Raw genomic sequence first — 24,970 nt, forward strand, 5'->3', positions numbered from 1 at the left:
TTTACAATTTGAGGCAGGTAATCATGAGACTTCCTCTTGTTTTCCATGGACTTCTACTTCCCTGTGAGTTGCATTTCTGGTTTGCAGTAACCCGTAATAGCTGACAGTTGCACAGTCTATGGCAAGGTTACTCTGCACAGGCAGCATGCTTATCAGCTCTACATGCAGGACTGAATCCTGACAACCACCCTGTGAGGTAGTAAGTTATCCCCACTTTACAGATGAGGACCTGGAGACCCAGAGGAGAGAGGTTCAGTTTGTAACTTGCCCAGCTGCTGCTGCTAAGTCACTTCAGTCATGTCCGACTCTATGCAACCCCACCAGGCTCCCCCGTCCCTGGGATTCTCCAGGCAAGAACACTGGAGTGGGTTGCCATTTCCTTCTCCAATGCATGAAAGTGAAAAGTTAAAGTGAAGTCGCTTAGTCATGTCCGACTCTTCTCGACCCCATGGACTGCAGCCCACCAGGCTCCTCCGTCCACGGGATTTTCCAGGCAAGAGTACTGGAGTGGGGTGCCATTGCCTTCTCCGAACTTGCCCAGCACCTGTCGCTTAACCACTCTACTCCTGAAGTCAATTCACCCCACTGCATTTAAAAAAAAAAAAAAGGTGTTTTTTTGTGCCATGCCACATGGTAGGTGGGATCTTAGTTCCCCAACCTAGGATTGAACCAGAGCCCCTGCCTTGTAAGCACAGAGTCTTAACCACTGGACCACCAGAGAAGTCCCCCCACTGCATTATTAAAGCCAAAAGAAATCCCAAAGGAGCAAATGGAAAGAACAAGGAAACATTAAAATCGGCATATTGGCTACTTGTTCCAGTCTTCTCCCCCAGTGTCAAGGTGATCCACTGCTATAACTGACCCTTTCTTGCCCATCACTGGGGGTCACCCTCCTCAACCCTTTATCCCTGATGGGAGGTCTGTCTCATAACCAGAGAGTTGGGCAGGGGCCCCGTGTGCTGGGCTTGGCCCCTCCCACAGTCACTCAAAGACAGACCTGGAGTTTTTTTCAAATGTAAGGCCATTATAACCTCCCTGTTGCCTGACCTTGTGAAGCTATTTCAAATCTCTGGATAGATATTAAAGTCTTTGCTTTCTCTCACCCTCTTGATAACATAGCACATGGCCATAGAGGAATTGGAAGTAGAATTGCATGGATGATGCTCAGATTTTGAGAGAAGATTTCAGAGCCTAGTGGGGAGCAGGGAGCCACAGCCTTTGGGCAACTAAGCCCACAAGCCACAACTAGAGGCCTGCATGTGCAGCTGCCGAAACAGGAAGCCCTTGTGCAGCAACTAGAGAGTGCTGCACAATACTGAGTGCCACCACGAAGACCCAGCACAGCCAAAATTAAATTAACTTTTAAGGTTATTTTTTAAAAAGAACAGGTAAAAGCAGAGATGCTCTGATGACTGAATGATGGGAACCAGAGCTCTCTCCTGGGCTGGGTCTTTGCCCCTCTTTGCTGGTCCCTGAGGCAGCTCTGTGGAACTTCTAGGCTGGGCTGGTTGGAAAGCTAGGTGTGTGTGCACCCTGAAAGTGCTGGGCTGAGTTTTCCACATTAGCCCTCTTGGAACTCTTGTTCCTAAGAACCAAGGGGCTAGAAGAAATCTCCATGATCCAGACTTGCAGCTGGATTTAGGACTCTACAGATAGAGCCCCTCTTGTCCTATACCCCACCACAGGCTGCCCCTCCTGGGGGGAAATAATATCTTCACCCACCTTCCACTGAATTTTAAGACCCAATTGGAGAAGGCAATGGCACCCCACTCCAGTACTCTTGCCTGGAAAATCCCATGGACGGAGGAGCCTGGTAGGCTGCGGTCCATGGGGTGGCTAAGAGTCAGACACGACTGAGCGACTTCACTTTCACTTTTCACTTTCATGCATTGGAGAAGGAAATGGCAACCCACTCCAGCGTTCTTGCCTGGAGAATCCCAGAGACGGGGGAGCCTGGTGCGCTGTCATCTCTGGGGTCACACAGAGTCAGACATGACTGGAGCGACTTAGCAGTAGCAACAGCATGTGTTAAATAGGGAGTGAGACCTACTACACAAAATTTGTTGTCAGAACCAAATTAGATAAAATATTCTGAGAGGGACTTCCCTCGTGGCTCAGTGGTTAAGACTTTATGCTTCCAGTGCAGAGGGCACCAGTTCAATCCCTGGTCAGGGAACTAAGATCCCACATGCCATGCGGAGCAGCCAGAAATAGCAAAGGTATAAAGTATAGTTTCCCCACCCTCTTCCTTGAGGGTGCACCTTTTTTCCTCCTGGGTTCTCCCAGCTGCTCTCTAGTACTTCCTTTCCAGTCATTTACTTTGAAAGCTACTCCATTTAGCACTTAATCTTACTGCTTTGGAGCTCCTTGGGTTGTTCACCATTCCACTTTATAAAGTGCACCCTCTGCCAGTTTGCACTCAAGAGGAGGAACTGTTTTTCTTGGCCCAAAGTATATGCTCCACAATGGACTGTTAAACGAATAAGCTCAATGATAGTCATCTTGAATCACCCAGGACTGTGCACTGGGGAAATGAGGACCATGGGGAGAGGGGGGCAAAGGGGAGGATAGTGGTGAAGCATTACTACAGTGGGCAGCCAGAAAAGCACTTTGTTTAAATGGCAAAACATCTGAATTGGGGTCTCAGCGCCACCCTGAGAACTGGGTCCAAGCTGCCAGGGTTTATTCACCTGTATAATAGGATTAAATAGGGATAAACACCCGCTTTCAGCTGTAAGGGAAATGCTTTGCCAAGGTCCCTCTGTTTCAGTAACGCCTCCAGGCGGAGTAAGGCAAGAAGCCGCCACCTCCCCAGATTCCCACGGGGGTGGGAGAAGCGACGCAGGGATGCAACCTCCCAACTTCCGTGGACTACAGCTGTGGCTCAGCAACCCCGAATCTCCTTGTAGGAAAGTCCCACCCGTCATCGATGATTCGCATCGGTAAACGGCGCCCAAGCCACTCCGAAAGATTATTGGTTAATGCTGCTGTCAGTCGGCAGACGCTGGCGGAGGCCTATGGGAAATGTAGTTCAGCCAGCCCGAGTCTGTCAGAAGCTTGCATTTCCGCTTCCGGGGTTTAGTCGCTGTCCGAATGTGGTATGTTGCGGTCCTTTCTCGGGGTGGGAGTGTCGTGTAGGGACTGTGTGTGGCCACAGAGAAGGTGCCGCGGAGTCAGGCCCCCGGTGGTGGTCACAGGGCCTCGGGGGACGGGAGCGGTTCTCACCTCAGGTCTGGGCTCTCCACACGGGCTGGGCGTGACTAGGCGAAGACCCGGGGTCCGACCGTTCGGTCCGGACCGCGGGGGAGGATGCGACCCTCATGTTGGCGGCGCCCTCCTTCTCGCTGTCCACCAGGCCCGGCGGGGACGAGTGTAGTTCCGTAGCCGACGAGGCAGCTCCGTCCGCAGGGCCTGCGTTTACCCCATAGAGCTTCCAGAGAAAGTCGCCCGCGGAGCAAAGTAGCCTTCCGGTGAAAGTCCCGCTCTTGCGGGTCAGACACCCCGTCCGCCGTCCCCGGACTGCCCATCTCCGGCCAACTTTGTGTCCTCCGGCAAGGTCCTGGGGTCTCTGAGCCCGACTGGGAGCTTTGAGGGAGTGGAAACCTGAGTATCTCAACTTTCCTTCCAACGGTAACATCCTTTGAGTCTGTGATCACATTATCCTTGCTCTCACACCTTGTAACCTTAATAACCAGGGTAGTTCTCCTTGTTTGGGAGAGTTATGATGCCGGAACTAAGGAATCCCCAGAGCGCCCCACCCCCCTCCAATCTGAGAACCCAGCCGGTGGGAAGGACAGCTGAGGGCTGGAACCATCGAACCTCCGAACCTCCGAAGCTTAGAGCGGGCTCCAGTCAGGCGCTGCTCTCCAAGGTGCTGCCACCTTGGGTGCCCGTCTGGCTCTCAGACCGCACGTACTTGGCAACACTTTGAAGACCAGTGGCTTGGGAGGGTGGGCAGTTTTTCGTTCCTATTTTCTCCATCCGCCCATCCTCATTCTTCAGTGTGGATAACTGGCATTTTCTTGGTGTAAAGTAAATTGGTATGCAAAACAGCTTCACATTCCCCTACTTTCCAGCCAGATCACCAGCCTTTGACCCCTCCTGTCAAACTTCTGGACCTGCCTCCCCAGAGGGGAAGCCAGTGACCGAGGGCCAGACTCCACAGGGCATCAGGACATGGCACAGGCAGGGTGTGGGTGTGGGGAGGAACAGGAAGACTGTTTTCATCACCTCAGTCTTACTGGGCTAACCTTGTGTGTTGAGGTCCTTTAATGGACCGGAACCTGGTGGTCCGGAGTCAACGATAAGAAAGTAAAGGAGAGAAAGAGGCTGATATTCCTTGGTTTACGCAGAAAGCCAATAAAGCCTCTGGCACGGGGCTTGCTCTGTTCACGGAGGCTTCAGGCGCCCTCTCAGTGGGGTGAAGGCGCAGAGCGCCTTCTCCAGAGGGTCTTAGAAGCCCCGGCAGGAAAGTGAACTCCGAGGGCCTCTGCACTCCAAAGAAATAGCCTGAGAGAGAAAGAAAGAGAAAGACCCGGGGACCAGAGTTCTGATGGAGCAAAGGTGTTTTATTCAACACTGTGTAGGTATTTATACTGTCTTACAAGATAGCTATTTCAGCAGAGATAAAGTCAAAACTTACAAGTTATCAAGAAAACGTGAGGTCATCCATATGAAAGAGAGAGTTGTAAATAACCACTTTTACCATATGGTTCATAAAAAGGAAGAGGGTACTTATCACTGTATAGAAAAACTAACGAAGGAAATGCCTGGATTCCTCAGTCCCGGGAGAGGCTTGTCTCTCCTCTTAATTCCTGAATATTCAGGAATTAATAAGGAACAGAGAATTCCTGACAGATCCAAAACAGCACACAGGAAGCCTCCTGTTAAATGCTTCCTGACACTTGTGGTTTTCACTTGAGTTCACTCTGTAATGTATGTCTCTGGCTCTAGAATTTCAAGTTCTACTTCAATTCCTATCTGAATGTGGCTTCTCAGGGAAGTGAAGGAAGAGGTTTGAAGTTCAGAGCACAGCTGCAGGGTTTCTCTCTGATCTGAACAATGGCTGTAGCTGTGGACAAACAAATCCACACTCAAGTACAAGAAGGACTTCAAATAATGAAGCTGGAAGAAGATTCCCACAGGGAGCAGGAAATTTTCCTTCTAGGGAATGTCCCTGGACCAGAGACCTCCTGCCAGTGCTTTTGGCATTTCTGCTATTGAGAAGCAGCAGGACTCTGAGAGTCCCTCATCCAACTCTGGAAGCTTGGTCATCGTGATTGAGACCAGAGATAAACGAAAGAGCAGTTCCTAGAGTCACTAGTCCTAGAATCGTTCCTGGCTGTCCTTCCCCAGGAGATCCAGATCTGGGTTAGACAGAAGCATCCACAGAGTGGACAGGAGGCAGTGGCCCTGGTGGAAGATTTGCAAAGAGAACCTGGAAGACAGCAGCTGCAGGTGAGATATGGGAACTTAGTTCTGAGTAGTTAAAGTAGAGGAATGTGAGAGAGCCACCTTGGGTTGCCAGCAGTATATGGATGATGTGTAAACTTTTCTCTTGGTATCAATGTGGAATTTGCTCAATACCTGGGACTGGTAGCTACAGCTTCCCTTCCATTTTCAGACTGACTCTTCTTTTTCCTTAAACATTTTTAAATTAATTAATTAACTTGGCTGTGCTGGGTCTTAGTTGCGGCATGCAGACTCTTAGTTGGGGCATGTAGGATCTAGTTCCCCAACCAAGGATCAAACCCCAGGCTTCCTGCATTGGGAGCATGGCGTCTTAGCACTGGACCACCGGGGAAGTCCCTTCCATTTTTCAGACTGACTCTTCAGAGAATGCACAATATTGGGTACTCTTGAGTGTTGGTCCCTGCCGTTAAATAAGAAAATTGCTTAAAATAGAGTGAGCACCTCTCTGATCCAGGAGGAACATGCACAAGCTATTTTCCCTTTGGAGAATAGCTCTCATTCAGCAGGAGCCAGCCTGAAGCAAAGGGCTTCACTGGGCTTTAGTAACTTCATTGAACTTTTGGGTCCTGTTGCAAAATGGCTTTTTTGCTGCAGGCTGTTGTCTCTATGTTGTCAGTTTTGCCTAGAAGTGAGCAGAAGCAGCCCCAGGAGAGCTGGGTGGACAGACTGCAGTGGGCCTGGGTTCCAGATATTATCTCTCCTGTGTCTTCCACACCCACCCTCCTTACTGCCTCTGCAGTGATCTACATAAGACTGAGCTCCCCCTCTGCCTTTTTTTTTCTTTAGGATTAAAAAAAAAATTCATTGATTTTTGTTTGCACTGGGTCTTCGTTGCTGTGTGCAGGCTTCCTTTTTTTTTGCAGAGCATGGGCTCTGAGCACAGGGGCTCAGTAGTTGCGGCTCTTGGGCTCGGTAGTTTTGGCACATGTGCTTAGTTTCTATGTGGCGTATGGAATCCTCCCAGACCAGGGATCAAACCCGTGTCCCCTTCATTGACATGAATTCTTAACCACTAGACCATCAGGGAAGCCCTCCTGTCTCTTTGCTTCTTTATGTCTTAGGATGATTTTTAGTGCCTACAGAATTTTTACCTTCTCCAGTGCTTGAACAGGGATTCAGAGAAGGAATCCTCAGGATCAGTACTGGGTTCCCTAAACATCCATCTGAAGCAAGCATAGAATCCATGTATCTGTTCCAGGTCATGGTGATGATGTCACAGCCAGACCAGAAGACCAAATGAATCGTAGCCCCGAAGTAGAACTGGGAGCCTCCCACAAGAGTGAGCGGTAAGCAGCAGCAGTGGAGGGAGGGAGGGAGAAGGGACCCTTCTGGGTGGGTGTGAACCCCCCCCTGATTACAGTACGGGAAGTGGGATAAAAGGGTACAGCTGCTTTCCCTGGGAGGGTGTGGCATATAAACTGAAGCTGAGCACAGGAATCTGTGGGATCCTCAACAGGCACCTCCAAAGAGAAGAAGCACCTTGGTTGGCAGGTTTTATAAAACTCCACAGTAAAGCATGTGACACTGTTCCTTACATGAGTGAGACATCATTGGTCCCAGTAGGTAAGGTGTGGTTACCAATTTTAGGCCTGGTTGGTAGGAAAGGCACAAGGTAGGGTTAAACTATTGTGGACTAATTCGCAAAACAGGTACATGTCCCCAGACCAATTCAGATGATTCCCATGTGCTGTCAAAACTGAAGAATAGGGACTTCCCTGGTGGTCCAGTGGCTAAGTCTCTGTGTTCCCAATGCAAGGAGCCCGTGTTCAATCCCTGGTCAGAGAACTAGATCCCACCAGCCGCAACTAAGAGTTAGCATGCTGCAACTATGACCTGGCATAGCCAAATAAATAAATAAAAATAAGTATTTAAAAATGTCATCAGCCTGCAAAATATTACCCAAATCTCCTTCCTTGTTTAAGGCAAGCCACAGCTGAGGTATGAAAGGCACTGTTTTCCTTGACACTAAGATTGATAGTTTGTCTTAAAAGTAATAGTCACTTCCTTCTTTCTGTATCTAGATCTTGCCCTCATGGTATTTCTTTAACATCTGGCGCTAGTGGTAAAGAAACTGCCCGCCAGTGCAGGAGACTTAAGAGACACAGGTTCGATCTCTGGGTCGGGAAGATCCCCTAGAGAAGGGCATGGCAACCCACTCCAGTATTCTTGCCTGGAGAATCCCATGGACAGAGAAGCCTGGTGGGCTACAGTCCATAAGGTTGAAAGAGAGTCAGACACAACTGAAGCAACTTAGCATGCACGGACACATATACATAACATAGTATCTACCACTTTAACCATTTGTAAGTGTACAATTCAGGAGCATTAAGTGCAACCATCACCACTATCCAACTCCAAAACTTTATCATCCCAGTCTGAAATTCTGCCCATTAAACAGTAACTCCCCATTCCCGCCTCCCCCCGCCCCACCCCCGGCGGTCACCATTCTGTTTTCTGTGTCTACGAATTGGTCTGTTTTAGGCTCCCCATGTAAGTGGAATCTTGTATCTCTCCTTTTGTGTCTGGCTTAACTCATGGCATCCATTTTGCCCAAGTCTAAGAAGTGACACTGGGCAGAGAAAATCTGACCCACTTATTGACTGGTTACACCAAAATGAACCCAGGACAACAAATGAACCGTAAAGATGTGCTGCCCCAGGTGTGAGCATTGGATCACATGCCCCGGCTCTTCCTGCCTGGAGGAGGCCCTCACCCACTCATCCCACGGCACCTGAACCCTTGGGGGACTCCCTGCTCAACTCGGCACAGCACGTGGGACCACTGCAGATCAGCTGCAGCCCACGTTCCCAGTTGTATTTCCAACTTCCTTTGCTTCCCAGGCTGGGGCTGCACCTTCTCCCACTTCTGTCTTTTCTGTGCTGTTCCCTCTGCCTGGGATACCCCACACTGCTGAGGCTCCTCTGCTGATGCCCGTGGTTGAACTGGATTGGGTCCTGTACAGAAGTACCGCTGGGCATGCGTGGAGGGCGGTGCTCCTCAGCCGGGTCCACAGATGTGCACCCTGAGCATCACCTGGGAGCTTAAATGAACTGCAAATTCTCAAGCCCACCCTCAAACTGGAGGTTCCTTTTTCTTTTTGGCTATGCTGGGTCTTCACTGCTGGATGAAGGCTACTCTCCAGTAGCGGTGTGCAGGCATCTCATTGCAGTGGCTTCTCTTGTTGCAGAGCACAAACTCACTGCCCTGTGGCATGTGGAATCTTCCTGGACCAGGGATCGAACCAGTGTCATTAAAAGAAGGATTCTTAACCACTGGACCACCAGGGAAGCCCAAGTTGACTTTTTAATGTGGTGACTTGTCTGGGCAGAACTACATGCCCAAGTTCACCCCCTGTGTTTCCAGGTAGAGTAGGCCACTGAAGATTTTTCTGAGCGAGAAGTGGTGGGTAGAAGGGAAGCCGCAGCCATCCTGGCTCCACGCTCAGGAGATGGGGCAGGTGCAGCGGTGTGACTCACGCACGTGGCTGGTTAGCTACCTTCAGCGATGCCATCTTCCCAAGATCCTCCTTAAGCTTCTCCCAACCCTGGGCCAGGGGTGTGTTAGCTCAGTGCTAGACTGTACCCGCTTCTCCAGAAGGTGACCTGCATCAAGAACTGACAGGTTCCAGCTGGTCCTTACCCTCCCCATCTTGTCTGCCTACCGGGGTCCAGCCCCAGCAGGATTCAGGGATACCCTCAGCAAGAGAGAAAGTAAAGGAGAGAAAAAGAGGCTGATATTCCTTGGTTTACACAGAAAGGCAATAAAGCCCCTGACACAGCACTTGCTGTGTTCATGGAGGTCACAGGCACCCTCTCGATGGAGCGAAGACGCAGAGCGCCTTCTCTCTGGAGTGGAGACGCAGAGTGCCTTCTCTCTGGAGTGGAGACGCAGAGCGCCTCCTCGATTGGGTCTTAGAAGCCTGGGCAAAAAAAGTGAACTCAGAGAGCCTCTGTGCTCCGAGGAATCAGCCCGAAAAAAGAGAAAGAGAGAGAGAAAGAATGACACGGGGAGTCCAAGCTCTGATGAAGCCGGGTCTGCAGCCTTATTTTCAAAGGGAGCTTTTATACCCCGAGTTACACATTTCCATAAGTGAAAGACACAAAGTCATGCAGAGTCAGCTCAACATTACATCTGTTTTACCTTTATTGAAACCAGGACATTTTCTGCATAGCTTTTCATAAACAAGGGTCTTATGTACAGCATCTTCTGGCCCTGTGGCCTGTTAACATTTTGTAACTCTTTCTTGATAAAGGTTGGTCAACCAGAAAACCTGCTTTCCCTTTATCTTCCCAATCTGCAGTCCTCCTCAGGAAACAGAGCTACATTCTTATGGAGCAGAGGTGCAGTGGGTTACAACAAAGAAAGAACTTACTAACTCAAGGGTCTTATATTGCTAATGCCAAGGCTACTGCTTGTTTTCTTGCATACCAACTATACTAGCTAATGCACTCCCAGGCGCACATTGGGTAAAGGACAAGGAAACTCAGTAGCAAACATTGGCTCAACAATATAGTATTATTCTAATAAAGCTTTTTTTTATCGCTCGAAGTTTATGCTTGGGGTGTTGTGAACAATCATGTGTGTTAGTTGCAAGAGGATGGATAAACCTGTCAAGCAAGCTAAAATAGTAACAGAGGGGTTAAAGTAAAAATGCTCCTTTCAAGCCCAGGAGACTTATTAACTAGAGCCTTAAGTTGATTTTCTTCAGAGAAAGGTGGTTGGGGATAGCCCCTGTTAATGTCAGAAGAGTTGGTGAAAGGCATAATATAATAAACAGTAGACAGATTTTGTTTTCGGGGTAGATGCTCGAGCAGGTCCAGGGAATCCCTCGAGTCCTGATCTGCCTTTGCCTGTCAGGTCTTCTCCGCATGACCTTTGTCATGAGTGGGATCTCCCGTGGTGGCCCCCAGCATCTGCCCTGTGGGCCCCAGGCTCCAGCAGCGGATAAATGGAAAGACAGCAGCCTTACAGAGACTGTGGGCCCAGCTCCCACAAGTACTGGTCTGCTTCTCTGACTACACCCCGGCTAACACTCCTGAGTGCCAGAGGGCTAAGTCGCTCAGTCGTGTCTAATTCTTTGTGACCCCATGGAGTGTAGCCCAACAGGCTCCTCTGTCCATGGGATTCTCCAGGCAAGAATACTGGAGCGGGTTGCCATGCCCTCCTCTGGGGGAGTTTCCCGACCCAGGGATCGAACCCATGTCTCCTGCATTGCCAGGCAGGTTCTTTACCTCTAGCACCACCTGGGAAACCTGGCTAACACTCCTACTGATCAGAAACTCTGGGAACAGAGCCCAGCAGTCTGTGTCTTAACCAGGTGATTCTGATGCATGTTAAGATTTGAAAATCACTGATGGAGGGGAAAGCCTTTTTACAATTACTGAGAACCTAACTTTCTATACACACACACAAGTAAAGTTTTGCATCAAGGAAAGGTTAGGATCAATATACCTGAATGTCCCAGAAATTCAACTACTGAGTAAAACTTTGAGAAAACAGTACATTCTTTTGTGGAGAACTTTCCTCAAGGGTTTTTCCATCAATTCAGAAAAACCAGGTCCTCAACTTTCAAGTGTGAGTCACAAATGCAGCAGCCCTCTCTGGGTGCGTAATCCTGGCTGCCCAGTTCTTGATTTTACCACATACATCCACAATTCGATGGACATGAGTATGAGTAGTTCCGGGAATTGGTGATGGACAGGGAAGCCTGGCGTGCTGCAGTCCACAGGGTCACAAAGAGTCGGACATAGCTGAGTGACTGAACTGAACATACATGCAGGGGTCTGATGACCGCATTAGGTGAAAGAATGGCATTTATATTGAAATACAAAGTCTTATGTTATTTTGTTCCCTTGTAATATTTTTTTTTAATCTTCTTTTAAATTGCTATTTCCTTCATTGCTACTGGGGTTGACATTTTTTATGTTTATTTGCCACTATTCCCCGATGGCTCAGACAGTAAAGAATCTGCCTGCAATGCAGGCAACCCAGGTTAAATCCCTGCGTCAGGGAAGATGCTCTGGAGGAGGGAATGGCACTCCACTCCAGTATTCTTGTCTCAAGAATCCTATGGGCAGAGGAGCCTGGAGGCTACAGTCCATGGGGTCACAGAGAGACAGACACAACTGAGCAGCTAATACAACACCACAATACATTTTAGTTCTGTAGAAGAATTCACAAAACCTGTTCTTCAGATTCTCTATATTGTGAACACGGACAGGGTAAAATACTGCCATTCTGCACTCGGGAGAAATGGGGCTTCCAGAGCTAAGAGCGGTTACCAAATATTTATTGTGCCATGCATCCTAGCAGTTATTTTATTTTTTCTAGCAGTTATTTTAAAATATGTTACTTCTAACTTTCCCAACAGCCCTGCCAGGTAGTTATTACCAGCCTCATTTTACAAATAAAGAACCTGGGGTGGGCTGACAGGCTGGTTAACTTGCTCTCAGCCACTGAGCTGGTAGCAGGGCTGTCTGCGGTCGCCTGAATCCGTCTCCTTGCTCCGCAGCAGCTTCCCAGGGCCTGGGCTGAAAGACACTGGTGTCAGCGAGAGGCACAGGGGTCCACCCAGTCCCACACATGCAGAGAGGCGTCACTGGCTGCCGATAACACAGTCCTTGGTTTGTAGGGGTGCCAGGTGTGGGTGGTGACCAGCGGGGCAGGGTCCATCCCACTGTCGTCTAGGAAGATGTGACCTCTGTGAGTGAAGAGAGGTTCTACTTGGCGCCCCAGTCCAGCCCAAGACGTGACGTCATAGACCTGGACTGTCCCATCGAACCCTGAGGAAAAACAAGAGAAGAGTGTTGACGCTGTATCTCTCAAACTGTTTTTATAATTTGCTCTGTGGAACCAAACAGGCTGGAGGGGGAGGAATCCGACACTAATGAGGTACTTAAAGACCAACCGAAGGGCACGTGACACGCGACTTCAGCCATGTCAACAGGCTGATGGCGTCACAGAGCACATGCTCATGAGCATGTGTGGTCTGTCCATCGTGTGCCAGGCCCGAGGCTAACTCTGAATTCTCTCTCTTTTACCCCTCACGACTATATGAAGTAGGTAGTATTTTGTTTTTTTAAGTTTATATATTTATTTGTAGCATGTGGGATCCAGTTCCCTGACCAGGGATTGAACCCAGGCCCCCTACATTGGGAGCAAGGAATTTTAGCCACTGGACCACCAGGGAAGTTCCCATGAAATAGGTACTATTATTTTCCCCAAGAAACTGAGGGTAAAGAGACTTTTCAAACCTTTTCTGCTAACCCCCAATTCTAAACCCTCCACATGTGGGTCCCTCCCAGCAGATGGCCTTGTCTCCTACCTGATGGGGGAAACAGAGACACCTAGAGAGAGAGAAATACCCCAGAGACACCTACAGAGAATTACCCCAGCCTGGCTCATGTCTCCTGCTCTTTCTGGAGCCGACTGTTATCAATGAGCCTCTCCCGCTCTCTCAACTACTGTCAGCCTCTCCCTGCTCAGAGGATTCTTCCGTGGGCTTTAAGATACCTCATTGCACACCCTCATTCAGCTAGATGCTGCCAGAACAGACCCAAGAGTCTGCTGACCTTGCTGGCTTGCTGTAATTCTAAAAGTGAGTAGCCTGAGAGGCACCCGAGATCCTGTCACCTCTCCCTGGTTCAGCCCATGGCTGTTCTGGTGCTGTACCACCTGCAGGCTTCTGGACCAACCTCAGAACCGAATTCCTGCTGGAACAGGAAAGGCCCACTACCCACGTATGAAGTTTGGTAGCCAGGATGAGGAAGGGCCATCCCTCACGAACCTGGAGAACTAGGAGCTTTTCTGTGACAACTGTACTTTCTGGGGCCACATTTATTATGGGGCTGTGGGCTCCCTCCCAAGCACCTGAGAATCCCCTGGGAGAGAGACGAAGAGACAAAGTCCTCTCAGCAGTACCTGAAATGGCCAAGCAGTTGTCCAGGCCAGGGGCCCAAGTCACTCGCAGCAGCTCTGGCTCAGGGCTGGGCATGGACACGGGGCACTGGACTGAGCTCACAGGCTGGCAGAGATCCCGGGGGTCGAGAAGACAGAGCTGCCCGTCTGAGCCAAGGCGGGCAATGCTGGGCCCAGGGCCCCGGCCGCCAGCTTCTGCACACCACTGCCTTCCAGTGGACCCAGGGCCGGGGCTGAGGTTCTCTGACGGGGCCCACTTCTGGCGGGTGTCAACCAGCCCCAGGCGGCCTGAGGAGCAGCAGAAGGCGAAGGTGTCCGTGTCCAGGACCTGCAGGCTACTTAGCACATCGTCGTCATTGACACCTGGAGAACGGGGCTTGTGAGAAAAGCTGCTGCAATCAGATGGGGCTGGTGGGTGCGGCTGACGGGTAAGTTCCCCACCAGCCGCAGGCAGAGCGAGCCACATCTCTGGTGCCCCTCATCTCGCAGATGCACCCAGCTGGCTGGGTGCTGCTCTGAGGACCACCTCCCCACACCCAGAACAGGAGCCCCTGTGGCCAGGCCTTGTCTCTCGTTCACCTCGCTTCCCCAGCAGTGGGCACACAGGGCTGAATCTGGATTCCAGTGTGGCTGAGCAGGGCTGGGGGGCAGAGGAGCTGGAAAGGCCTGTGGTACCTGAGGTGTACATGGTCTTCTGTGAGTGTAGATCCACCACCTTCAGGCTGCTGAGCCTCGTGCCGTGGAGGACACCAGGTGCCACCGATGGGAAAACGGCCACCCTGGGCCAAAGAGGCTCCTCGCGCTCGTGTACGTCAATGGTGCTAACAGCTCTGATGACATCTGGCGGGAAGTGGGAGAGGCTCAAGTCCAGAATGTTAAGGCAGGTCTGCAACATTACATGGTAAGGGCCAGGCAGAAGGTCGGGGGAGAAAAGGAGCTCACTGTTGGCGAGGGAAGATGTGGAGACGCAATAACTGTGTGCTGTGTTTCCATTTCTGGAACTGTCAGGAGCACTGCCATTTCTCTGTGATTTGTCTTACGAACTATTTGCAAACTGGATATAATGAATGACAACAGCCACATCCAAATCCGCCAAGCAGTTCTGGCTTTTTATAGTTTTGTGGAGAACAAATAAAGGAAGAGAAAAGAACACACCGGCACTGTCGTTTATAACAGGAAGAGTTCATGAAGTAACATGATTTCTTCAAAGACATGTCCCGTGACCTCACACTGTTTACTGAAGCCTAACAGGTGAACGTTACAACACAGATGTCTTCAAATGTAAACAGGGCAAGAAAGTCCACGTCTTTTTTACACTGAACATCGACACACTTGACCTCAGGCTAAATCAGACTTTAGCTTTGTTCGCCTCAGCCTGCTTGGACAGCAGGCAGGTTCCCATCCTCTGCCATCTCCATGTATAACAGTTTAGAACAAGCAGTGTGCTGTACACGCTATTGTTACTTAAAGGGAGACACCCATTTTCCATTTTCTATTTTCTTGCTCCTAGAGAGGGCTCACTGTTTGGTTTCCAGGTTCTCTGAAGAAAATGGAGATCTGTATTTTTACACTCTAGATGAAGAAGGGATGGATGAGAGAAAAAACACCACCACGGCTGATCAAGCGAGCACGTGACAGCTGTTGCCTTGTGACAGTTGTCACACACACACACACATGCACACACACGCACACAGACGGGTCACAGAGGGCATGGCCGGGCCCACACACACACACACACACACGGGTCACAGAGGGCGTGGCTGGGCCTGGCTGCCTGCAGAGGCCCCAAGCCCTGTTCCCCAAGCCACAGGCTCTCGGTGCCTTGGTACAGACCTGCGGAACATAACTGCGCTGCCCCAGGGACTGCGGGGGGGTGGGTGGAGGGGGGGGGGCTCAAAGCAGACACCACAGCTGAGCCTCAGGCCCAGCATGTCTCTAGGGGCGCCAGTGAGGCTGAGATTCAAACAGCCCAGCCTGCCTGACGATCCAGGGCCTCACTTAGATGGCTCCCTCTTCCCCTTCCACAGACTCCAGGGAGCCTGGCAGGGATCCCCCAGGACCTCCTCAGGGCCAGGCGTTCTCAGATGGGATCTGTCCCAACGGCAGGGAAGGAGGCAGCTGAGGGAAAGCCATCAAAGGCCGATTTCAAAGATGCAATGGAAGACAAAAGCTTTGGAGCTGCTGATTGGACAGTCACTCCACAGTTAGCAACAGGAAAGAAATGCAGGTTCCTCCTCCTTCTCCCCTCTCTCAGGGGAAAAATACCCCCTCTACGAAAGCACACCACCCTCACCAAACCAACTGAAAGGAAAAATTACTATGAAGTCAAAGCAAAAGATGCTGTGAGGCACCTCCAAGAACTGGGCAATAAAAGAAAGTGGGGACTTCCCTGGGAGTCCAGTGGTTAAGACTTTGCCTTCTAATGCAGGGGATGTGGGTTCAATCCCTGGGCAGAGAACTAAGAGCTCACTTGCTGCAGGACAACTAAACCCGTGCACCGAAATACTGAGCCCAGGCACTGCAACACAGATCCCGCATGCCACAACTAAGACCCAATGCAGCCAAAATAAATAAATAAATATTATTTGAAAAGAAGAAAGCAAGAAGGTTGTGTCTGAAGATTAAACCAGTAGGCCAGGTCACAGCAGCTGTAAGCAACCTCCTTCAGGAGTCAGAATGGCTCCAGACCTGAGATACTGAGCAAATGTATTACCGGGGTGAAAGGAAAGTGGTGGCCATGAGAGGGCGCTGTTGAGCCACCAAGGCACAGAAATCGGGGCAGCCTCTGGGGGGAGGGGTGGGAAGAGCCACTCAGACTGAAGGTTCTAACTTCAGTGGAGGCCTCGGGAGACAGGTGGCTGACACTGTTAGACATGTCTTCATCTAAAGACATCCTCAGCAGATTCCTCAGCCCCAGAGCTGAGAGAAGCCACAGACCCTACCTCCAGGGGCCTGGACAGCACCTAGGCCTGGGGAGCCACGCCTTCACAAGGAAGGTCTATACTCTCTGCCTGGGAGAACTTGGGCTTCCCTGGTGGCTCAGACGGTAACGCGTCTGCCTACAATGTGGGAGACCTGGGTTTGATCCCTGGGTCAGGAAGATCCCCTGGAGAAGGAAATGGCAACCCTCTCCAGTATTCTTGCCTGGGTAATCCCATGAATGGGGGGAGTGCAAAGTCAGACATGATTGAGCGAGTTCACTTTCACAGACAGCTTATAGCCATGCCATTTGGAAGCCTCTGAGCTGGTTCTTCTTGCTATGCTTATCTTTACCACACAGCCTGAGATTAGGTTAGGTCTTCTATAGGAAAAGAATAAGGATCTGGAATACTTCATCTTTGGGGATACTTGTTTTTTCATTATAAACTAATAAAAGGGCATTCTGGTTTATACAGCGGTTCTCCAAGTCTGGTCACTACATCCAGCCCTACCAACAGATTAGATTTGCTCTGGGTGTGCCACAAAATCAGGTTTCTGAGACACCAAAGCTGTGGGTCAAAACCTGGACCTTGGAAAACACACTTTTAGGTATCTACATAAACAGCTGGCCAGACTTGCCCAGATATGGAATATTCTGCACTAATATCCAGGGGAAGATAATTATCTGATTTCCTACTGGCATATGAGAGTGCCAGGGCATGTCTCCTTGGGCCGAGCTCCCCGGGGCCTGGGGCTGCAGGTTCTCTGTGGCACCCGGTACCCTAGGCAGTGTCAGGACAGGAGGCAGCTCCAAAGGTGCCCCCCACCCCAGTTTTAAACCACCGCTGCCCCACACTGCCTAGTTTTACAGAAACATAAAAAACAACTATCAGTTACTGGTGTAAGGACAGACACAGTGATCACGGGAACAGAATGGAGGGTCCAGAAATAAATCCTTACATTCACGGTCGACTGATTTTCAACAAACACACCAAAGCAGATCAGTGGAGAAAGGTCAGGCTTCTTGACCCATAGTGCTGGGAAAACCTGACATTCACAGGCAGAGAGATGAGCTTAAACTCTTCAGTCACACCACACACCAAAGTTAACTCTAAGAGATTTAAATGTTGGAGCTAAAGCAATAAAACTTTTTGGGGAAAAAAACATGGGGGAAATCTATGGGTAAGATAGTTATGATACTAGAAGCACCATCCTTAAGAGAAATAATAAAATGGACCTCATTAAAATTTAAAATTTTATGCTTCAGAGGACCCTATTAAGAAAATGAAAGACAAGGAGAAAATATTAGCAAAACATACATCTGATAAACAACTTGTAGCCAGAATGTACAAAGAACTCTCATAACTCAAAAAAGACAAAATATCCAACCAAAAAAAATGGGCAGGTTTCCCTGGTGGCTCAGTGGTAAAGAATCCACCTGCCAATGCGGGAAATATGGCTTTGATCCCTGGGTCAGAGAGATCCCCTGGAGAAGGAAATGGCAGCCCCCTCCAGTATTCTTGCCTGGAGAATCCCATGGACAGAGGAGCCTGGTGGGCTACAGTCTGTTGGGTCACAAAGGGTCAGTCACGACTGAGCCACTAAACAACAATTAATAGTTGCCACCAGGCATGATTATAAGCAGACTCTGAAATCAGACTAGAATTAAGTCTTGGTTCTGTTACCATCTTTGTGACGGTAGCTCACTTGGAACAAGTGAGCCTCTCTGGACAGTTTGTTCTCAGACTCATGAGAATTTAATGAGTTCACACATGGAAAGTGATCAGTACAGTGACTGGAATATAATATATACTCACTAATATTACTGTTACATCTTACAGATTGTTGATTAATCTGAACAAGTATCTATTAAAATGCACAATGGAATGAGAATATCAAAGGGCCTGTGACAGCATATTACCTCAGCCTGCTGGCAGGGAGTGGATAACAAAACACCCTCATTGAGATGTGAATAGGTATTTTACCACAGAAGATACATGAATGGCTAGTAAGCACATTAAAAAGACACTCAACACTACTAGTTATCAAGAAACTGCAGACAAAGCCACGTGATATATAATTTCACATCCATTACGATGGCTTTAATAAAAAAAGACAAATAATAGCAAATGTTGGTGCAGGACATGGAGAAACAGGAACCCTCATACACTGCTGGTGGGAATGTACATGATGAAGCCATTCTGGAAGAGTTTGGGAGTTCCCTGAAAAACCCAACATAAATTCACCACATGATCCAGCAATTTCATTCCTAATATCTATCCAAGACATAGGAAAACGTGGTCCACACACTTGTACATGAATGATCTTAAAAGCATTATTCCTAATAGCCAGAAATCAGATCCAGCAACTGGTGAACAGATAGACAAATGTGGTACATCCATACGAAGGAACAGTGTTCAGCCTTAAAAAGGAACAGACTGCTGATACATGTTACGACACTGTATGACATGGCAGACCACAAAAGGACTATGATTATGCTCAGTGAGAGAAGCCACAAGAGACCACATGCTGTATGAGTCCACTGATACGAAACATGCAGAAAAGGCAAATCTGTCACAGAGACAGATAGCAGGGTGTGGGCAAGGGGATTACTAGTAATTGGCATGACAGATCTTACTGAGGACATAAAAATGTTCTAAAACCGACTTATAGTGGTAGTTGCACAACTTGTTAAATTTACTATTAAAAAAAATTTCACTGAATTGTATACTTAAAATGGGTGAATTTCAATAACATTATGAAAAAATAATCGTAATTATAAATAAGTATATTCAGACACCTGGAAGCTACAGCATCAGATAACTGACAAGGAAGAAACAACAAAGGAAAGCCCACAGGGTCAGTGACCTCAAAACCCAAATGAGGACCAGAACTGCCTTCCTGCAGCAGTGGGGCTGGGGGAGGAGCAAACAGCCGGTTTCTGGGAAGCACCCAAGAGAGGCAGTGTGGGAACCGCAGGCAGAGACCACAGGAGCCAAGGGGCAGTTCCCAGGGAGGCTGCCTGTGCCTCTGGGCCCGAGTCCATGCTGGCCCACAATGCTCCCACCCAAGGAGGGATGGAAGGGGCTGGTGCCTGCCTGACGGGAACCGCAAACCCGCCGCTGGAGCGGATGCGCCAAGGGAGCCCCTCCACTCCCAGAGGAACAGTGCAAATGCTTCCCGCGCCTTTCCGTCTGCCGTAGGTCGGCGCGGCCTCTTGCTCGCTGTTTCCTTTCCCTGAGAGCAGCATGGCTGGACAGAGAGGCGACCTCCCTGCCCTCATGGAGCCCCTTCCCGTGGGAGAGGCCCGCCGCTCACCAGGCGCCCTGCCTCTGACTGGGTTGGCGAGCTCCATTCCTGAAGCAAGCTACAGGAAGCTCCATGAGCGGCTTGTGTGCACTGCTCTGGCTGCTAATTCATCTCTGCTGTGTTAAAGCAGATACTGCATTTTAAAAATAAATTTTGGGGGCCACAAGGCATGCAGGATCTTAGCTCCTTGACCAGGGATCGAACCTGTGTCCCCTGTGGTGGAAGCACGGAATCTTAGATCACCAGGGAAGTGCCTATAGATTCTCCATTTAATTCCCAGTCGGCTCTGAGTCTACTTCTTAACCGGCTCAGATTAGGGATAAGGGGTGTGGGAGAAACAGGCTTTCCTACAACCTCATCCCCCACTAATTCAGTCACTCACCACTGTCCTCTGCGAGCTGCCACACCTGCAGGTAACTCCCGGGAGGGCCACTGGTCACCAACAACCTATTTAGGATGGACAGGGAACCTCAGTGCAGACAGTGGGGAGCTCACCCACATACCCCCCAGCCTCTCCCTCTCCAGCGCACTCAGCGTGGGATCCCACACTCCCCAGATTGGGAGAGCTTACAGCAAGGAGGGTCATCAAGACCAGTCACCCTCATTTAGCAGATGAGGGGTAGGCTTGATCCCCTCCAGCGACAGCCGTGGGACTGAGCCCTGGCTGCCGCTTGGCATGATGTGTCCAAGAGGACCCAGCAGGAAGCCCGAACACCGAACCCTCACCCACGGGCTTTCGGCCTCTGCCAACCGAGCTGTGAGCCCCAACCACCCACCATCGGCTCTCTGAAAAACTAACAGCATCCCTTCTGCTTTATGCCCTGGAGCAACACTACTGATCTGTGGGTTACAGTAGTCAGATGGTTTGTGAGGGACCAAGACCCCACTGAGCGCTAGTGTCTCTGTATTCCAGATCTGTGTGTGCGCACAGCCCGTCCATGTGCCCCTGTGCTGAGGGCGGAGGGTGAGGCGTGGTGATAAAGAGGCAGGATCACCCTGCCATTTGCAGCCACTCTATCTGGAACGGAAGACCTAGGTCACAGACAGAGCTGACCTTACCTGGTGTCTGGCACGTGCTTCAGATCACAGACAGACCTATCTGAAAATCCTCCATGCTGTACTTTGAAATCTCTTTCAGGGAATAAGCCCTAAAATACAAAGCGGTGGCCGATCAGAGAGGGCTGCTCTCCAAAGGAGTGTTTCAGAGGAGCTCCAGGTGAGGAGCCATATCCCAGCCTGGCAGGAAACCCTGGAAGCCACTCAGGTGGTAACGATGCTTCTTGAGCAGGGCCTCTGGCCACTGTTACTTGTATAATAAATGTTGGTCTCAACTGCCTACAGAGATGGCTTTCTTTCCTGCACACCCAAGGCCTTTCTTCTAACCTTTCTCCATAGTGAAAGCATTATATTCCAAGCCTGCTTAGGGGAGTCACAGAGGTTTAACAGCGTATCAGAGAAATAACTGGAATGTATCAGCAGACAAACACAGCCCCGTTCCTCCTGACACCTCCCACCAGAAGTTAGATGGGTTCCTCCAGCAGTAAAAATACAACTGTCAATCATCCAGTATTCACTGTGCCAGCCACCTTATTTAGAGCTTTATCACGTTGAATTCTTAGAACCACCCTGTGACGTGGACACTATAATTATCCCTATTCTAAAATGACAGAGCTAGGGTACAGGGAGCTTAAGCAATGTTTCTAAGGTCACACAAGGGTTATGTTACACATTTGAACCCAAGTCTGTCTAACCAAAGTCCATGCTCTTAGCTGCTGGACTACTATCTCCATGTGAGGAACCAGAAGCAGGGGAAAAGGAGGTGGCCACAAGAGAAAAGAGGAGGGACTTGCCTGGTGGTCCAGTGGTTAAGAATCTGACTTGAAATGCAGGGGACATGGGTTCAATCCCCGGTCAGGGAACTAAGATCCCACATGCTACAAGATTTCCACGTAAGGCAACAAAGATCCCAAGTGCCACAACTAAGACCCAACGTGGCCAAATAAACCAATATTTTTTTAAAAAAGAGAGAAAAGAGGAAAATTCAGGGGTGAGGTGAGAGGTAAATCAGGTCTCTTATCAAGGCTTGATTTTGGTGTGGTCCTGGCTCCTGAGGGGTGGAGATGAGGGAGAACAAGAGCACTAGGAAGAAATTTACTCGAGGGCAGCAAAAGCTGAACTGATCTAGCTGATGAGTCTGAATGATTTCATAGTGACATTAGGCAACCATCAACTTTTTTCATCACACATTCTTTTCTCCTGGCTTCTGGATCGCTGGCCGTTTCTGAGATGCCTTCTACTTTGAACACTATTCATTCTCAGTATTCCTTGTGGGTCCATCTTCCTCCATCCATTCTTCAAATGCCCTCCCTGAGGTTCTGTCTTTAACCATCATCTCTTCTAACGCTATACACTACACATTCATCTGAGATGATCTTAATTATTCTAAGGTTTTAACCACCCTCCATACTCTAATAGCTCCCTAAATCTGTTTTTTTTTTTTCACATCTACAGGATCTTAGTTACCCCCACGAGGGTTTGAACCCAGGCCCCCTGCAATGGAAGCACAGAGTTGTAACTGGACCACCAGGGAATTCCCCCTAAATCTATTTTTGATAAAGTATAATTGACTTCTTGCTCTAGGAGCCCTCTGTAAATCACAGGACTTTCTGTAGCACTTACCTCTCTGCATATCTGTTTGTCTTTATTAGACTATAGGGCAGGCCCAGTGCTTACAGTTTCTCTCTCTCTTGCTCTCATCACTTCAGTCATGTCCGACTCTGTGCAACCCCATAGACGGCAGCCCACCAGGCTCCCCGTCCCTGGGATTCTCCAGGCAAGAACACTGGAGTGGGTTGCCATTTCCTTCTCCAATGCATGAAAGTGAAAAGTGAAAGGGAAGTCGCTCAGTCGTGTCTGACTCTTCTCGACCCCATGGACTGCAGCCTACCAGGCTCCTCCGTCCGTGGGATTTTCCAGGCAAGAGTACTGGAGTGGGATGCCATCGCCTTATCTCTCTCTAGTACCCGGGAAAATATTTAGTAGACAATAGGAGCTCCATAAAGGTTTAATAAATGAGTAGAAGCAGACACATACATTCAGCACATATATTTCAAGTTACCTGGTTTTCTTTTACAGAAAGTCTGAGAGGCAGTATGAGATGAAGAATCTCATTTTTTTTCAGGCTTTCATAGCCAGCAACCAGGATTCCTGGAAAAAGAAGCAGAATATGCTGGGACAAACTGCTAGAAAGATTGCGAACCATGGCTGGGTCTAGACACTCTGCCATATCTCCCAAAGCAAAACTAAACCCCTTTGCCACTGGTATGCAGCCTCGTATTGGGGGATTGGAAGAGAGCTAGATAGAAATATAATGCTGATAGAACAAGAAATTGCTGCAAGTGACCAAGAGGCCCTCAAGCTCTCAGAAATGGTTGGGTCCCTCTATGCTGAGCTCCTTGAGTCCCAGCTTCAGGAGTGGGATTCCATCTCCTTCAGGGTCATGAAGGGCATCTCACCTTTGTCACCAATCCATTCAAGCACTCGAGTGGCTCCCGAGAGGTCGAATGCATGGAAATCTTGGTACCTGAATGACAGAGACACGATGTCACATATTGATGCATGGCACTTTTACGACTGTTCAAGATGAGATGTTAGCATGGTTCGGTGGTTGGGGGCCCAAGTTTTGGAATCAAGGAGAACTGGGATCAAACCTTGTTACATATTTTACCCTCTGTGTGACTGGAACCAGGCCAGTCACAATTTCCCTGAGCATCGTCCTCATGCGTAAAATGGAACTCCCAGAGTACCCTGAATTCACAAGGTTGGTGTGCGGAATCGAGACAATCTTTAAGGTTTAACTCAGAGGCTGGTGCAAAATAAATGGTCGCGTGCTTCCCTGGTGGCTCAGGTGGTAAAGAATCTGACTACAATGCAGGAGACCTGGGTTGGATCCCTGGGTTGGGAAGATCCCCTAGAGAAGGAAATGGCAACCCACTCCAGTATTCTTGCCTGGATAAGCCCATGGACAGAGGAGCTGGCCGGCTACAGTCCATGGGGTCGTACAGAGTTGGACACAACTGAGCAACTAACACTATATAACAAAAACTATGCTATTATTATCCCCACAAGCACGGCTCCAACCACTACTTCACACAATTTGCACACACAGAAAGGTGCCATTTCCCAGAAGCGGGAGCCGAGGCCCAGACGAAGTCCTCCGTATAGGTCCCGCCCCACACCAGGATTCCCCGCATGCTCCACCCCGAGCCCGTCGGCCCCCAGGCCAGTTCCCTGGCCCAGATTCCACGTCCCAAGCCCACACGATTTACAAGCGCAAGGACTCCACCAGCCAGTCCTCCGCGGGCTCCATGGCAACAGTAGCTTCCGGTATCCTATTTCCGCCTCTGAGTTTTCCTGGGCAGGCGCGGCCTTCTCGCGAGGAGTGGGCGCGGCCTGCTTTGACCGGGGGGCGGGCCCAGAGATGCCCTAACGCAGGCGCAGACCTGCCGTTCCTTTGCCAGGCTCGGTCTGGGGTTCTCCGGATAAACTCTCTTGGAAAAATGACGTAAAGTCAGGGATTCCCAGGATGTCAGTTCCAGACGGGGCCTGAGGGAGCAAATACACGCTGGTTTTATGAACGTGTATTTGCAGATCAGAGGAAAAGGCCCGATAAAATACGCCCTGTTAAATTCGAATATTATGTAAAACAGCGAGTAGTTTTTTAAGTATGTCCATGCAAGGACTTCTTGGCCGTGCAGTGGTTGACTTCGTGCTCCCAATGCAGGGGCAAGGGTTTGATCCCTGGTCTGGGATCTAAGATCCCGCGTGCCATAGTGTAGCCAAAAAAAAAAAAAAAAGTTATGTCCACGCAATATTTAGGATATCTTTTTATACAAAAATATTATTCATTGTTTATCTGAGATTCAACTATAACAGAGTGTCCTGTATGTTTATTTGCTAACAGTCAGTCCCACGAGGCCAGAGAAGAGAGTAAGGGGACACTGGGGTCTGGATCCCAGCTCAGCTCTCTCCTTTGTAAGCGCTGGGCACTCCCCTCAAACCTTGGCGAGTAGATAAAATCAGGTAAGCAAAGCCTTCCCGTGTCGTGTAGGCAGTTCCCTTTTACAGGTGGGAAACAGGAGAGACTTGCCTCTGCCAGTAGGTGGCAGCGGCGAGAGGAGAAAGGCGGCTGGCAGAGTACCTGGCATCCCAGCAGGCACTGAGTGAGTACCTGTTGCGAATGAGTGGATGAGCAGACGCCCAGAATCAGTTCCAGGCTGGTGCCACGGAGTGTTCTGGGCTCTTTGCGGCCAGCCCCATCTCAGTGAACACTGGATCTTCCAGTCTCCTTTCC

General features: G+C 49.6%; 1 protein-coding gene and 1 long non-coding RNA gene across 5 annotated transcripts; one reads left to right on the forward strand and one right to left on the reverse strand.

Moving 5' to 3' along the window:
- The first annotated feature begins 1,768 nt into the window (after positions 1-1,768).
- On the forward strand, positions 1,769-14,539 carry LOC133233916 (uncharacterized). Of its 4 annotated transcripts, none has more exons than XR_009731915.1 (4): positions 1,769-3,098; positions 4,954-5,457; positions 6,671-6,758; positions 12,780-14,539. It is a non-coding gene; the product is annotated as an uncharacterized LOC133233916 (long non-coding RNA). The 4 variants fall into 4 exon arrangements; XR_009731912.1 differs by lacking the exon at positions 12,780-14,539 and adding an exon at positions 6,929-9,168; XR_009731913.1 differs by lacking the exon at positions 12,780-14,539 and adding an exon at positions 7,954-9,168.
- Positions 9,491-24,917, reverse strand: WDR73 (WD repeat domain 73). The gene is made up of 8 exons (XM_061394026.1): positions 23,946-24,917; positions 23,133-23,200; positions 22,736-22,824; positions 20,677-20,765; positions 20,000-20,064; positions 14,065-14,229; positions 13,393-13,752; positions 9,491-12,254 (listed from the first exon to the last, which is right to left on the reverse strand). Exons 1-8 carry the CDS (start codon positions 23,984-23,986, stop codon positions 12,019-12,021), a joined length of 1,113 nt encoding a protein of 370 aa, XP_061250010.1. The 5' UTR covers positions 23,987-24,917; the 3' UTR covers positions 9,491-12,018.
- Positions 24,918-24,970: the final 53 nt, after the last annotated feature.

This window comes from Bos javanicus, chromosome 21, assembly GCF_032452875.1.
Source record: "Bos javanicus breed banteng chromosome 21, ARS-OSU_banteng_1.0, whole genome shotgun sequence".
Taxonomy (NCBI): Eukaryota; Metazoa; Chordata; class Mammalia; order Artiodactyla; family Bovidae; genus Bos; species Bos javanicus.